Raw genomic sequence first — 16,809 nt, 5'->3', positions numbered from 1 at the left:
AATGTCGGTTCTTTCCGATTTTCAGGAGAGGATTTCTTTGAATTATTTATGTTTTTATCTCTACTAAATTTTAGTACAGTTGTATAGACTATTTTAATGCGTGATATTGATTATGTATTGTCTTTTCAAATAAGCCGAATATAGCTTAGTACAAAAAAATGCCGCACAATGAATTTTGATGAATGCTTTCTGACGACAGCATTTTTTTCTCAGCAATTTGGAACAGATATGTTTCCATGACTGACTAATGCACTGAATAATTGCGGCGTAAAAATAATGACGTTTTTCCTGAATGGGTATTTTAAAACGAAAATGTGTGCGTTTTAAGATGAACATGAGGGCATGTTAAAAACAGTTTTCTGTTAAGCACACACCAATCCTCTAGGGGGCGATCGGCGGACATTCACTCAATGTTCCATTTAGCCGCATAACAATTTGTAAATATGTTTTTATGACATTTTTTAAGCTAAAAATAAGATAATATTTCAATGTTTGCCACTAACACACACAAATTAATATTTACTCAAGCAACCTTTACTAAATGCCCGAAAAATATTTTCTAAACTAGCAGTGATTGGTCCAACATCGCCAGCGCCGACTGTGGTAACATTTACCACGTGACAACAACTCTGCGTTTGAAGCAAGCGCTCCGGAAAAAAATAATTATGATTAATAAAAGTGATTAACTTTAATACTCATTGGCATAAAACGAAAAATACACTGAAAATAACAAAAATAGAAAGAAAAAAAATAGTTCAGATTAGTCGGCTGGCTAATCCAATCGCCGCCCATTATAGCCTCCATTTTATCCGGATTGCCATTCTACTCATTTATTCTCTTTCGATCGTCCACGTCTCGTGGGTGGAGTGAGTTCCTCTTATGAACACGTAGACTAAACCAGTGCAGTGGCAAGATCACACGTCAACTGATCATACTATTGCTCGGATCACTGTCGGTCTCGACGCTTCTTCTTCTTTCTTTCTTTAAAAAACATCAAATTAGCAGTAAAAGATGGTGGCCAAACAGAGGATTCGCATGGCGAATGAGAAACACAGCAAGAACATCACTCTAAGAGGCAATGTGGCCAAATCCACGGTAATTTTCAGCTTTTACCACTTTGACTTTTACTATAAGTTAGTAATTATTTTAATGTATCTAAAATAGGTCTTACTGCTGTTGGCTCTACACAGTAAAGGTTTACTTCGTGTATTGTGGACATTGGTTTGGTCATGTAGAGGAGCTTTAATTTGTCCATTTGATCATATTGGCTTTCTTTAGAAGTAACTGTTAGCTAATGTATGTCTCTAAATATATTAATGTTAATATTTTCTCAACAGCGAGGCATTCAAGAAGAGAAGGGAGTGGTGGGACCGTGGCTTCTTGCCTTGTTCGTCTTTGTAGTATGTGGATCAGGTGAGTTTACAGTCCGAAAAACATCCACTTTCATTGAATGTGATGTCTAATGCATTAAAAGGATCATTCTTTGAATTTAGTGATGACTTTTTGAAATCAAATGCAAAGGAAAACACCAGCTTGCCAAACATGAACTTTATTTCATAACTCTGTTTAAAAGGACCAAGTGCATTTATTCTGCAGACAGGTTTCTAACCTGATCCACAGACACAATTTAATTTTCTTGTTTTTTTTTTGTACACGATACGATTCAGAAATCGTTTAGTCTATGCTTTAGCTAGTGATGTTATATTGGATAAATAATAAAGGGAAATGTCTGTACTGAGATATTTAGTTCTAATTTCTTTAGACTTGAAGTTCAAAAAGAGTTTTTCACGTGCATGAGCACTTAATTCAATGTTAATGAACTCTAAGCAACGTGCACTTTTTTTAAAGACCCCATAAAATATCTTTGCTCTCATTATTCAACATGTGATATGCTGTCATTGTTGTTTCTTATATTTTATGTTCTCTTCTGGTGAAATGGCAAAGGACTAAATATGAGCAGATAATATGAATTCTTAGATACTTTACATTTTCTGAAGATCAAGTGTTTTTGTTCTAATGTTATTTCTCTGTCTTCTCACTACAGCAATATTCCAGATCATTCAGAGCATCAGGATGGGAATGTGAAATGAATGGTCATCAGTTTATTCTCTTCTCCTGGCCTGCCTGAAGATCACTTGATCATTCCCCCTTTCTTATTTAATATTTGTGTCTCAAGCTTTTTCATCACAACACCACGGTCTCTTGTGCCTTACTCAAAATCTGGAAGAACGTTATCTTCTGAAACATTCCAATGTGGGACTTCTATCAATATTGCTGCTGAATCCAATACCGAGGCAATAAACCCAAGACTACAAATGACTTTCAACTTTTTCTGTGGAAAAAACAACTAACAACAACAACAACAACAACAACAACAACACATGATTGTTTAAAGGAAATGCTGCAATGTATTTTCTGTGTTCTAGGTTTTTGGACCAGTTCATGTTGATTAACATTATTTGGTACTATGCACCTTTATTGGATTTTCCTCTACATTTAGAGCTGAATTTGTGTTCTTTGACCATTTGCTCAAGTAAATGAAGGGCCCACATATTCAGTTGTTTGTAGAGAACACGAAAAATAAAAAAAATAAAAACTTTTAAATCTAAAATGTCTTTTTGTCTTTAAAATAACTTATAAGTTATGTTCCATTTCCTGTTAACAGGAAAAAACTCTTGAGATTTTAAATCTCTTTTACAAGAGGTTCCTGGCCAGGACGGACAGCACACGTAGATAAACATGAAAACACATTTAAACATGAAAATAAATACATTTTACATATGCCAAAAATGTTTTTATAAAATTAGTAAAACACATTTCAATCAGGTAAATCCATATCCAAATAATTTAAAATACTCATACATTTATTTAGAGAGACTAACTTGTTAAAACACAATTTATCTTGTAACTGATTCCAATCAGACGGATAAAATAGATCTAGATTTATTTCTGTGGATCAATAAAGGGTCTCATAGAATGATATAATACACATACAAACGCTTATCATTACACAAATGTAAATCTCTGTTGGCTGTTAGCATAATGTGGGAATAGTTGTTTATGATAATGGATTTTTATTAAAATGATTATACAGGTTGTGATTTTTAATGATGTTTTATTTAGAAGGGTTAAATAGAGGGGTTTCTGAGCAGACAATCCTATTCTCAGTTTTATATTTGACCGGTAGGGGGCCGTTTGCATATTTATATATTAAAAAACATAATAGGTCAATACAATTTTCACTTGATTTTACTACTTTTATATGTCTCACACTCGCAAGAGTTTATCGATCATGGTATCATTCATATTTTTCTTGACTACATATAAACAAACTTGAATAAGTTTGTATCTCAGATCATGCATTGACATTTATTTACCATGCCATTTTCCTACATAAGGAATACTTTGTTAGAATGTATTAAAATAAGAGAATATTTTTTATTTGTTTGTTTATTAAGAAAATTCATGTTCATGATACTTGTCAACTACCCTTTACTGCATGCATTCATGTTTTTAGACTATGATAAAACTTAGAATAAGATAAAATAAAGGAGAAGTTTGGGATAATTCCCTACAGCCCAGACTGGTTGGACTTTTTAATGCTGAGCCTTCAATCCACGCATGCACTAGTGTCCTCGCTCGTGCTCCGTGCTCCGTTGGATCTGTCTGGTTTTCAGACCCCTCTCTGCCCTCTGTGCGTCCGCGCATGCGCACTGCCACTGTCCGCGCTCGTGTGTGGGGCCCGTGAGGATCCAGCGGGAGTGTTAGCTGTGTAATGGCGGCTTCGGTGTTGCTCTCCGCGGAAAACGCCGTGCCCTCTTTTACCGTCGGCCATCCCGCCGCAGTTGCTTCTGCGGGAACTACCCATCACGGATTATCCAATGCTCCCGGACCCTCGTCCTGGAACCGCTCGCTGGATCGGGCGCTGGACGAGGCGGCGGCCACTGGAGCTCTTAACCTGAGCGGCAGGAAACTGAAGGAGTTCCCGAGGAGCGCCTCCGGACACGACCTCACCGACACCACCCGGGCCGGTACCGAGCCTATTTACTTATATTCTGCTCCCCTTTAACCGTTAACAGACCTAAAAGCTAGTTAAAGGCGTGTTGGTCGAGTTTTACACTAGTTTACACAGGGCTTGACTGGTGTAAACACACGGGTGTGTGTTGGGCTGGTAGCCCATCTGAACTCATGATCAGTCATTTGTGACCAATAAATGTAAACGTTTCATCTTCAGAGCTGAGGTTTTTCTAAAGTTAGGATTACTTCAAACTTTCAAATCATGGTTGTGTTTAAACTATTATGATCCGATGGGACACTAGACATTCAGGGAACATCTGTCAAATTGAGCTCCATGTAACGTTAGGTTAACGTTATAATATGAAACCCAAACACGGGGCTTGTTAGTCAGGTTTATAGGAGTTTGACAGGTTAAGATGTTTGAACAAGTTGCTAATCAGATTGAGGATTGATCAATAGATTAAGTTGGTTAAGGCTTGATCATTATTAATCATCATGTAGGTTTTTTAAGAACCACTCAAGAAGTTTGATCATCTGGTTGGCTTTATAACACGTGATTAAAAGGTTTGGTCATTGTTTTGTGGGATCCAATCATACTTCTCTTTATTTAGAGAACGCTTTGAACTTACGTTGTTTGCTAATTTTAGATCAATTTAAGGTGTTTGATAATAATAAAATTGACAGGATGTTGATGATCATGTGGATCGGGGCCTTTACAGTCTTTAGATGCCATGTCCAAGTGACCCCCATACTAAAACGTAAATGGCCGTTATGTAGGCTATTGTCTATTTTCATGTGCAGACTGGAAAATGGACAAATGTGTAAAATATTGTTTGGAATTTAGTTTATATTATTTTACATTATTATTATGATTATTGTCACTGTAGTAGTGACTTATTAAATAGTTTATACATTTTTAAATTTCTAAAATTATGTATGTGTCTTATCACATTACTAATGTAGCTGGACAATGCGTAATATGTCACTTCAATGATTATTCTGAACAATGTATTGGTTATTAAAGTATGTGTACGATGGCCGAGAAGGACAATATTGGCACTAGTACTAATCTTTTGAAAATAATAGTTATACCCATGCCTGCCTCTTCTGCACAAACCAAAACTTGCTGTAATCAAACTTAACTATGGTAAAAAAAAAATAGTTTGCTTACCTGACACATACAGGTGCAGGTATCTTGGTTTAGGAGTTTCTAGACGTGTTCAGACATGTGATTCCCCCCCTTTATTTCCTGAAGCACAATCAGAAAAGTAGCATGTCCTGTATAGAGTTGTGATACACTCATCAATGTGAGAGAATATAGAACCTCTTTAAACACCCTCGCCTCCTAAGCATGTAACCGTAACCGAGCAGGCTGAAGGTTTTTCTGGACCGCTGTATATTATGTAATAATATTATAAGTGCTAAGTTAATGCTTAAATGTCTACCTGGTTGATGGTTAGTTGCATGCAGATGTATAAGTTCATCATAGGGTAGGCTATACTTTTCAGTTTTTTTGCACAAATTGCAGATTTATGAGGATTTATTTTTATTTACAGTTAATTTTTTATTATTATAGTTTACTGCATGGTATAGCATCTCAAATTGCAATTGTCAATAGAAGATTGTGGAAAAACTGATTTTATTTTAGAGTTTGACTGCTAATTGCAATGTGTAGAAATGTAGACACAATCCACAATAGCATCTTTATGCCTAATGTTGTAGGAAATAAAGTGATGCTTATTAATGCAGGTATGATATCACTTTAATTACTGCTCATAATTCACAAACAAACCCTAGGTCTAGTTATGAAAAGAAATGACTTCTCTAAAGTGCCATAGTTAGGCCTGTGTTACCCTGGTTAGCCTCCTCGTATTGTGTTGAACGGTCTGAAAATAGGAGACTACAAGACTACAGCTCTGATCCTGAGCACACATGGTATCTTGTGTCTGTGTCAATATTGATCGTCTGTGCAGTGCATTCTGGGATCCACACAGATATCTCTGATTTCGTTCTCATCCAAAGGCAGTTCACAAAAATGTAGACTGTAGGAATGAACAGAAAAAAATGAAGAAAGGAAAGCTTTTGGTTCTGGAGCCCCTGAAATAATTCTACTTCCTTTGCTGTGAGTCTGTTATGGTTTGCGAAATGACAGATTGTGAGCGCCATAGCTTTGTTTCTGCCAGATAGTTTCTGGTTCTTTTTTTAGCGATGCCATTTTACGATGATAATAGCAGTTTAACATTGGCTTTTGATTCTGACTGAGAGGTTTATCAATTGTCAATAATAATAAAAAAATGGAAAAAGTGACCGCTCTTAGCCTATAGTCCAGGGCCTGAATTTCATTTTGGAAAATAGGGGGGAATTCCCCCCTTAGGTGACTTATGGGGGATTTTTGAATTTGATAAATTACATTTATCTCACCTAAATGTATGTGTTTTTACAATGGGGCCATTTTGTTGCGCATGAGTTTACACACCGCACAAGTTAGCTTGATTTCAACCTTGAATTACATTTACAAAGTAAACAAGAACAAATAAACAAATTACAAGCATAATGTGACAGCAGGTAGGCTAGCTATATTAGGCTGCTGTCACTTTAAGAGCTGGCCTAATGAACGGATCCAATATACTGATACACATGTTTTTTTTCTCAACTGTTTACCTTCACTTCACACATCATCGACTGTGTTTGTTTATACTCGGCAAGGCGGGCATTTTGACCGTTTCAGACCGTTTAAGCGCAATAAGCCACAAAAAGCACTCGGTTTGGTACTCAGAAGCTGTTTGAGAGGCGGCTTTATATGTGTGCTCTCCGCGTATTAGCACACAAAAATTAGAGTGCGAGTACTACCGAAAGCTTTAAAAACGTTGAATGTTTAAATTGACACGTTGTGCATTTGATCAACTTTAGTAATTATGCCACAATGGCCCGATTGGGCAAGTGACAATTGACCCTTCGCAGGGACTTTGTTTGACAGGCGATCTGACCAACCATAATCCGCTCATTCGCCGAATCCACCATTTTGTCTGCAAGGTTTGTGAAATTAATTGTTTATTAGATATTCAGAGATTTGTTTAAATGATGTAGATGCGCATTTGCTGAATGTTGACGGCAGATGAGAAAGTTTTTTAGCCTGATTGATTGCCTTTTCTGTTATAAATAATATAAAAGCAAACGCTTTACTTTTTCGCATACTATTTACTTTGTTTACCAGTTCTGTCTAACAAAGTATATGACTGACACTGACAGAGATCGTAAATTAATGAAGACGGAGAATGCGTGAACGCTGTGTGATCAGGCACTGCCGTTCTCTTCTCAGGCTCTGGTGTTCTCAGTGCCGCCCGTCAAAATAAAAGTCCCGCTTCCAACACATCGGCCAAACAGAAAAACTTATCGGCCGATGCCGATATTAAAAATGCCAAATATCGGCCCTGGCAATATATCGGTCGACCACTAGTACTGACGTCTTTCCGCGGTTAAAACAACATTCCTTCGTATGTTCATTCATGTTTATTTGATGCTATAAAATAAATAAACTAGAAGCAAGAGATGATCGGTTCACGAGCAGCTTTAACTGAGGCGACACAGCGATCTGTCAGACGCATTAAAAAGCCACAAAACGGTATTTATTGTTTAAATTTTTTTTTTTTATGACCAAATTTGAAAGTTGAGACTTTGTTTCATATCAAAAGTAACCTGGTCTGTCAGTGTGTTGTCAGTGTCCTCTCTGCTCCGCGATGTATTTTTCACTGCGTGAGAACATGTGTGTGTGTGAGAGAGGCGTGGCTTGTCGGACATAGCAACAGTAACTAAAGGGGGCGTTGCTTTGCGAACGGTCAATTCTGTAACGAATTGCGAGGGCAATCGCAGCGTTCAGCTCACTTGTACAAAATATGTGGTGATGTGTGAAGCCATGTGTGCGTTTTGAAAGAGAGAGAGAAGACTGGTTAGCGCTCAATCACTTTCGCGTTATGTGAAATTGTGTCTCAGAAAGTTTTCAAATTACTGATTTGATCTGATAATCTGTGCGGATAAATTTGCTCTTCAACCAATAAGGTAATTGAATAAATGTTTGAATGAATTTCCCGCCTCATAAGCTCTAAACCTGCGGGAATTAATAAAATGATGATCTGTTGGCTGGTTGTATTGAACAATTCATAGCGAAACAGCTAGCCTATTGTTAAGAGTGTTTGCAAGTCTCTGTCTGCTGACTTTCTGTGACCTCAGATATTTCCTTGTCTGATAGCTTTGGCTGTGTTGTCCTGTGAACTGTGCCAAATGTATTGGTCTCCTGCTAAGGAACGTTGTTTTCCCTCAGCTTAGAAGGCTCAGAACAGGTGTCCTCCCTCTCAGAGCGATTACAAGGCCTTCTGGACCGCTGTCAATTCAACGACACCCAGCACTATTGTCCCTGCAGACTGATTTCATTAACCTCATACTCGCATTTATACATTTGTGCCGTGTGTTGTATATAGATTTTGATGCTGTTGTTGTCTTGTCTGTTTAATTGATAAAGTTTCCTTCAAGATGATAAATACATATTTTGGTTTTGCAGCCCTGGCAGACAGATGGAGGTTTGATTTTAAGTTGTTCTGTTGATAAGTTATGACAGTTCGGTTTTTAATCAGCATTCACAAGATTTGTTAACTGATGAAAATCCCTGTTTATTCCCCTTGCCAGACTCCAATGTTTTTAAAGCATATTTTAATTGATTTTTTTTACGTTTGCAACTAAGGGTGTGCACAAATTAGTGGAATATTCGAGTATTCAATCTGTAATTATTATTCGAAAAATACAAATACTAGGCTATTGCAATTATATACGTTGCTTTTCTGGCCGTGCTGTGAATCCACGATAAATCCCAAGCACTAGCGCACAGTTATAATTAAATGCACTGGGTGGCGCTGTGGAGCGTGTTTAACAAGTCTATTGTATTTGATCACAATGTCGTCGTCGTCTGCCTTGCGAAGTTTGGAATTACTTCGATGAAATTATCTTACAAAATGGAATTACTTTTGACCAAATTAATGAATGAAACTGAGTTATCATAATATCACCACCACAATAGAGATCTCATCAAATCCAAACACCAGTCGAATGAGGAAAGAAAAATAACGTCTTTCTCATTAAACGTCATTTAAATAAACAAATATTAAATTTTTATAAGCCCAAATATTTGAATACAATATTTTTGAAAAATACCCATCCCTTGTTTCAACTTCTTTAGGACTTACTGGTTATTTTGGCTATTTGGTTAATCGGCTCATTAAAAAGATTTTTAATGAAGTGAAACCACATTGAGTTTTAGATTTTTTCTAAGTCATAGATAAATGGTAAAAACTTTTAAATCTAATAATTAGATGATATAAATTAAATCTCACTAATCCTGTCAAGAACATGTTTGTGCCCTATTTCATTTTAAGAGTTTAAGTGATTAGAAATGATTTAGCATTGTCTGTTTAAATGACGACGTGACATGTATAGCCAAGTGTCCCATACTCGGGATTTGTGCTCTGCATTTCACCCATCCAAGTGCACACACTCAGCGCGACTCACACTGGCTAGTAAAACGCTATAGCTCTCACAATGTGCTGTGGACTGTGGACATGTCAGATTTGCGATTGTAGCATTGAAAAGGTTGGAGACATTGCAATTACACACTTTCCCACGCCACGCTTTGTTTTTGAACAGAAGCTCTTGGCCTTATATAAGCAGGCATGTGAAGTTCACTGCAGCCAACCTCTTGCTTGCAATATGGCGGCCACTTAAACACACTGGTGTGTGACTCCTGTGATCTGTTCTCAAACACATCAAAAAACAAGTGCTTTTTTTAATGCTTTGTTGTCAGTTGTGTCATTTTTATGAAAATAATTAGTCAAAATAAAAAATTGTAGGTATTTGAATCTGCCCCATAAACAGTTCTAGACTACATCTATGTAGGCTACTTTATTATCCGAAGTGTAGAGGTTTTTAAAAGTAAAACATACCTTGATTGTTTTTAACTGGATTTACAATGTATTTTACTTCTTGTATTGAACATTTTGAATCCTCTTTAGCATCAATAGCTGTTAGTCAAAAATAGTTCTTCTATATTGTTGTCAAAAAAGCTTTTTTTCTCTTTGGCTTAGATATATTTGGTATTTATTTTAGACTAGGAGTATGTTGCTTGTATTTGGTGAGTTATTTTGCAGTGCGTTTTATTGAAAAGACATATGAAAGAGATATTTGATATAGAAGGAATGGCGCAGGAATCCTTTGAGGGAGATGCTGGATTGAACATTATTGCAGCCAGTGAGTTGTCTGTTGTCTTGCCTCGAGGCCCGAACTGAGGACTGTTGTGTACAAGCATTGAGGAAGTGAAGTGAACTGGATATTACTGTATTTCACTGAGGCCCATGAGTCAGTCTGCAACGCTGTCCGGTTACATTCATAAAGGAAATGTAAACGAAAAAACGAGTAGATGCACATCACTCCGTCTTCGCTCATCTCAGCCGTTGTTGCGTAATGTTGCATGTTTTCAGAATTCGAGCATCAGCATCATGTATAAACGGACCATTCATGTTTAAAGTCTTAAGGACAAGTGTGTGGATCCTGTCTAGGCCCGATATAATCTGATCCGACTTTGCTTGTTTAGTGGGTGTTTGCTACAGTGCATTTGTAAGGATTGAATTAGTGTCTAAAAACCAAGGGTGAATCTCAAAACTCTTTGCTCCTAAAAAATAAGTTTTATTGGTTTTTGTTCAAAATATAATTTCTTATTTTCTGTGAAAGATGACCTGGACATGTTCTTCACCCTCAGATTTTAGATGCTTGTGCTCATCTGAAAAATAAGTAGGCTACTTGTATGTTTTGAGTTCTTCGTAATGGATCCAAACTGTGGATAATGCCAGTGCTTTCCCACCGCTGGGCCGAATTGTTTTTGGAATGGTAAGGAACGGTTCCAGTTGTTTTCCACTTGAGCCTGGTATGACACGGCACGATTACAAACCGTTCTCGGCCCGGAATTATCAGCACGGTTAGCTAAACGTCCTGAATCGTGCTGGTACAATCTGTGAAGTGAAGTGAAGTCACTCAGGATTGGTCACTTCCCAGATAGCACAGATACATTTTTAAAATGTCTGCCAAAGATCTGTTAATCTGCTGTGTAAAAAACATCTGATAAACATCTTAGAAAAAGCAGTTTTACGTACATTCTAAATCGTAAACATCTTAAAGACTTCTTCTAAATGTCTATATGACATCTAACAGAAAACGAAGATGAGCAAACACTCAAAAATACATCTTGCTGTAAATGCAAACATCAAATAGACGTCTCCGAGACGTACTTGTGTTATCAGGGCTGTCTGTTGCCTGGCTACCAGTTTCTCTGTAGCTGGTACTATTTGAGTACAAACACAAAGTAATAATAAAATTCAAAGCAATATCTGATCATTCTCTCCATTATGCGGTTGCTATTTACATCAGTAAACCGGTGTGTAACCAAGGCAACGACTGACGCGTCACGCATTTGTATTACGTTCCAAAGAGCAGCCGTTATCAGCCCCACAGTGGAAACCGTAACCGTACCAGCTGGCCCGGATCGGCGTGGACTGGAACGGTTACGCATTGAAAACCGTTCGCCCTGGCGATGGAAAAGTGGTGTGTGTGTGTGAGCATGCTGGTTTTAGGTAGCACTCTGTGTAGGAAGCAGACATTACAGTCAGCAGCACTTCCTGTCTTCCCCATCCCGGATCTCTGCACAGCAGCACAGCTGCACAGTTATAAATATAGATCCAGTGTGGATTGAAAAGCCATCAATACATCCACACACACCTCCAAGACACTGACAAACATGTTGTCTACAGGCCACAGATCGACACATTGACCATGAATACAAAGCCCTGATTCCACTGATTATGTGCAACAACACTGTCCTGCCAGAACAGAGCTCACACTCACAGACACACACACAATATATGATTTGGAAACCTGTCTCAGTCTATTTGTGCTTTTGACAATATTTTAATATACATATTGATTTTTAATGCACTTGTTCTAAAATAACTTCATAAAGGGATAGTTCACCCAAAAATGTAAATGTTTGGCATCACTTACTTACCCTAAAGTTGTTGCAAACCAGAGTTTCTTTCTTCTGTTGAACTATGACAAAATGCTAATTTTTGGGTGAACTTTTTCTTTTAAAAGATTTTTTTTCTTTACAGGTAGGCATTGCTACAAGTTCAAACCAATGATTTCCGTGAACTGTCAGTTTCAATGAACTGATTAAAAAACTGGATTCATCCATTTGTTTCATCACACGGAAATTTGAGTAGATGCAGCAGCAGTATCTATTTTTTGCATTATTTTATTGTGGTTTAAATCAGAGATAGCCTACTATTGAAATGGAAAGTATTACTGTCTTTATGGTACAGTAATCGCCTTGTAATCGTGTATGTTATTGGTTACTTTTATATGATCAGTTTAATGTTGAATATATCATGAATTTTTTAATTTGCATTGTCAAGTTACCTTTATTTATATAGCGCTTTATACAATACAAATAATTTCAAAGCAGCTTCATAGTGATAACAGGAAAACGATTCAATGATGCAAGCATAGTTCATGTAGGCTGTACAGCAGCTCTAAAAGGAAATGAGGTCATCGTTCAGCTGAAGTCAGTTCAGTGTTGATTCAGTTCCGTTGTAAAGATAATCAATTATTAAATTAGTTAATTTCATCTACTGTATCTCTCATCTGCATTAGAAGGTGAACATTCTCTATTTCTCTATGAAAGGATTAAACCTAACTAGATCTGACCGTTCTAACAATAACCATAACTAAGATTCAAAAACACCCACAAACGCTCACAGCTGCCATGTGTTGTCTAAAATGTCCTTAAAATGTTGAGCATCTCCTGTCTGACGTCTCTCTCTATGCTTTGCTATTATTAGGCCGTCTGATGTTGAAAGGAGTGTTTGAGCACCAGTAAGAATACTGGCCTCTTTCATGTGCGCCAGAACAGAAAAATGGACACTTATCTCGCTTTTAGTCTGGCAGCTATTTTTGGTGGTCATGGGGTCTTACTCATAAGTGTTTGTGAGTGTTTGTCCTCTGGGTTTGAGTCTGTGTGTATGTGCATGCAAATATAGAGTTACTTGTATTTCTGGATTGGTTCTAAAATAAAATAAAAAGATCCTAAATATTAATGCATAAAACACTTTGTTTACCCCTAAATGAGACTGTCAAAAAGTTGCGGCTGGCAGCAACCAAACACTATGTATGTGTAACAGTAGTGCGGTTACTAGGCCTATATCTAATTCAGATTTCAGATGCAGTTTGGATGATTGAGGCTATGTTAATACACAGTGGTGTGTGAACCCTCACAAGGGGGGGTCAGTAACTTGCTGGCTGCTAGCTGATGATTGAACAGACCTGGATAATAAGTATAGGGCTGCACTATATAGGCCTATCGAATGTACATATCGCAACGAGTTGAGAACTGCATTTTTTAAATTCTCCATGAAATTACAATAAGTCCAAGTTTTAATAAGTCCAAGTCAGCTACATGTGTGACATGCTTAATGTTTATTGGGCACAATAAGCGAAGTACTCGCATGTATATCAGTGTAGGCTATATTTTATTCATACAGTGAACGAAGACTAAGCTGTGTTTTATATATTTGACATTTGTTCATTACATTTCTGTTGGTAAATAAATCTAATGTAGGCCTACCTACCCTAAACCCCCTGGTTTACACCGATGTTAAAATGACATGGGAAATTAAGAATGTGTAACATATGATGTTTATCATTTTCAGTTTTTATTAAATATATAAAAAATTTAATTTACACACTTAAAGCATTATCGTATCGCAGATCGAATATCGCATTATTTAACCAGTTATTGCATTTTTCTTCAATATCGTGCAGCCACAACAAGGGTGCAATTGTCATATAGAACACCCTTATGTCAATATAACACCCTTGTTATATTGTTATATATAAAAATTAAAATTAATTTTTATATTTGATGTATTGTATGAAGTATTGCACAAATAGGTGGAAATGTATGCTATATTTCATTTCAGATGTTGCGATTGGCCATTGTGGCTTGTGGTAATGAGCCTTAATAGGTCTTCCAATATTGGCCAATTCAGATTAATAGTGGTAATAAAAACAAAACATGTGGGCTAATACTAATATAATAGTGTATTTTCATGAACCTGCAGTAGAGTAGAGCAGATGTTTTAGATGGTTTTCAGAGAATTGTTTCCAGCACAATGGTCCAGGAATGAGCCAAGAGCTCGTCAAACACGCTTTTACACGAGCAAAACCAAAGACAGGTGTGCAGCTCGTCTCGTGCCAGACATCCGTTTCTTATTGTCCATCTCTCTTTCTCTCTGCTATCTATCCACCATCTCCCCTCAGATCTGTCACGGAACCGGTTGACGGAGCTGCCGGTGGAGGTGTGCATGTTTGTGTCGCTGGAGAATCTGAACCTGTACCAGAACTGCCTTCGTTCACTACCAGAGAGTCTGATCAACCTACAGTCCCTCACCTACCTAAATATCAGGTCAAATCCAAAGACACCACATTTATAACATACTCAATTTTGTAAAATATTGATATTGAACAATTTTAAATGTTTGATAGAACAGCTAAATGCTAGAAGTGTGTAGCCACAAGCTAAAAATGCAAAAGACGCACACAAGACTCACACAACTTTTGTGTGTATCTCTTTTTAATTTGATTTGTTTGTGTCATTTATGTCAGATAAAAAAAAAAAAAAACATTTGTTCTTATAAATTATGATTTGAGAAGATTCTGAGATTTTCAACCATGCCTTATTTTGCAGTAAAAAAAGAAGCTTCCAACCATCTAACAAGAAATTCATTGTAATTTACTTAACTCACCAAAACCATATTTTACTCACAGTTGATGAACAGAAAGTGTTAATTACATGTTTACTAAGGCAAGCATCACTATTACTATTGATTACACTTAAGGTTAGGTATTTGAACAATCTCCAACCCAAGTTCTATTTCAGGTAGTCATGCACTGCTTGTGTTTCAGTTGAATTACACTTCATATTGTTTGGCTTTTTGGAAGTGTGTGAGGTGTGTTATTAATTTAAGAGATCTGACTCATGAAATTTGCCTGTAAGATGAAATTTTTTTAAGAAATCCCACATACTTGCATTGTAGTCCATATAGAGACATAGAGATGTGGGCTCTTTTGACTTAGACCAGTAAGAAACCACTTATTATAGGATTACTTATCTACTGTTATAGTATTTGTTCATATTTTAAATCAGCTTTAAAAAAGTTTTATTTAAATTCAGCTTTAAAAAACATTTGAATGGTTTTAGTTTTAATTATAACTTAACAACCACAAGTTGGTATCACTGACATTTTCTTATATCTAGTTTTTGTGCCCTGCAGGTTTTAATTCCCATGATTCTCATTTTCTCTCCGCAGTCGGAACCAGTTGTCCACTCTCCCCGCTCATTTGTGCCGACTGCCGCTCAAAGTCCTGATCGCCTGCAATAACAAGCTGGTATCACTGCCGGAGGATCTTGGCAAACTCAGACAGCTCACTGAACTGGTGTGTGGAACAGTTCTCTCTTAAACTGTAGTTTATCTGCACATTGTTTTTCACTCATGCACATTACACTCTCTCTCTCTTCAAGGACGTCAGCTGTAATGAGATCCAGACTCTTCCTCCACAGATTAGTCAGCTGGAAGCTCTACGTGACATCAACATCCGCAGAAACCACCTCGTTCGCCTGCCTCCTGGTCAGAAACGCAGAAACCTGCACCTGTATGAAATGAGTGATGTTTTCTAGTAGATGTGTTGTGTCAGTTCTGTGTTGATTTGGTTTGCAGAGCTGGCTGAGCTGCCATTGGTCCGGCTCGATTTTTCCTGTAACAAGGTAACGACAATCCCTGTATGCTACCGAAATCTCAGGCACCTTCAGAGCATCATTCTGGACAACAATCCTCTGCAGAGCCCACCTGCACAGGTAACACATGTCCCTGTTTTGATCCACATTAAACATCCTGTTTTACTTAGAAATAATTCACTTTATCATTTATAAGATTTTTTTCAAAGCCTTTTGAGCCAACTGATTTTCAACTGTGTAATATTGCTGTTTGAGTATGAAAAAGATCTGCAAAGCATAACATCTCTAGTTATTTTCTATATCACTAAGCAATGTTTCTGAACTCCCTGAAACTCCTCGATTAGGGCTGGGCGGTATGGCAATACATTTTGTAGTGACGGTATAAAAAGCGTTGTTACAGATTTTGCTATAGGGCTTATATTGCGGTATCCAAATGTATGCGTAGCACAGCAATATTGACACTTTAGAGTGATGAAACGCACGACTGAGCCAATAAAGAGCGGGACGAGCATGATGGTAAAAAGAGTTAAGCTGTAAAGAAGAAGTATGTGGTGCTTGCGCTGACTGACACACAGCGTAAGCGTGCACACGGAAAGCTGCGTCTCTCAGCATGTGATTGCGAATTCAGTTTTCTGTCATGGCTTATTTTGCTCAATGGCCGAATACTCACACAATGATGCCAAAATACCCATCATGTGGAGTATTCACAGTCCGTAAACGCAGTCGATTATATCTCAAGTGAAAGTAAACAGTTGGGTGTAAACCGGATGTGTATCAGTATAAAGGATCCGTGCATTCGGTCTTTAAGTGACAGCAGCCTAATATACCTGCTGTTGTCTGTGTCATTGAAGTTAATCAAACAGAAGAAAGAAACTTTAATAACTTTACTTTTTAATTAATAACTTTTTTAT

The 16,809-nt window shown here is 37.3% G+C and overlaps 2 protein-coding genes across 6 annotated transcripts in view; both read left to right on the top strand.

Moving 5' to 3' along the window:
* Nucleotides 1-590: 590 nt before the first annotated feature.
* serp1 (stress-associated endoplasmic reticulum protein 1) lies at nucleotides 591-3,095 on the top strand. The gene is made up of 3 exons (XM_079620585.1): nucleotides 591-1,095; nucleotides 1,338-1,413; nucleotides 2,045-3,095. The coding sequence occupies exons 1-3, from the start codon at nucleotides 1,012-1,014 to the stop codon at nucleotides 2,083-2,085; spliced, it is 201 nt and encodes a 66-aa protein (XP_079476711.1). The 5' UTR covers nucleotides 591-1,011; the 3' UTR covers nucleotides 2,086-3,095.
* A 509-nt stretch (nucleotides 3,096-3,604) lies between these two features.
* Nucleotides 3,605-16,809, top strand: part of lrch3 (leucine-rich repeats and calponin homology (CH) domain containing 3) — a 31,088-nt gene continuing 17,883 nt past the window's right edge. For 3 of the 5 annotated variants that reach the window (XR_013798522.1, XM_079620582.1, XM_079620581.1), the window contains exons 1-5: nucleotides 3,605-4,031; nucleotides 14,425-14,569; nucleotides 15,474-15,600; nucleotides 15,686-15,791; nucleotides 15,882-16,018. Coding sequence is in view for 4 of the 5 variants with exons in the window: in XM_079620582.1 (XP_079476708.1) it covers nucleotides 3,776-4,031; nucleotides 14,425-14,569; nucleotides 15,474-15,600; nucleotides 15,686-15,791; nucleotides 15,882-16,018 (771 nt within the window). In the remaining variant the exon portion in view is untranslated. The remainder of the gene's footprint in view (nucleotides 4,032-14,424; nucleotides 14,570-15,473; nucleotides 15,601-15,685; nucleotides 15,792-15,881; nucleotides 16,019-16,809) is intronic. The other 2 variants (XM_079620583.1, XM_079620584.1) reach the window with 1 other exon arrangement.

This window comes from Phoxinus phoxinus (genome assembly GCF_949152265.1).
Source record: "Phoxinus phoxinus genome assembly, chromosome: 8".
Lineage (NCBI taxonomy): Eukaryota > Metazoa > Chordata > Actinopteri > Cypriniformes > Leuciscidae > Phoxinus > Phoxinus phoxinus.
This window is presented reverse-complemented; position numbering and strand designations above follow the sequence as displayed.

Coding starts and splice junctions, on each gene's coding strand:
- serp1 (XM_079620585.1), top strand. CDS start 1,012: ATGGTGGCCAAACAGAGGATTCGCATGGCGAATGAGAAACACAGCAAG. Junction 1,096..1,337: donor GCAATGTGGCCAAATCCACG/GTAATTTTCAGC, acceptor TTTTCTCAACAG/CGAGGCATTCAAGAAGAGAA. Junction 1,414..2,044: donor CTTTGTAGTATGTGGATCAG/GTGAGTTTACAG, acceptor TTCTCACTACAG/CAATATTCCAGATCATTCAG.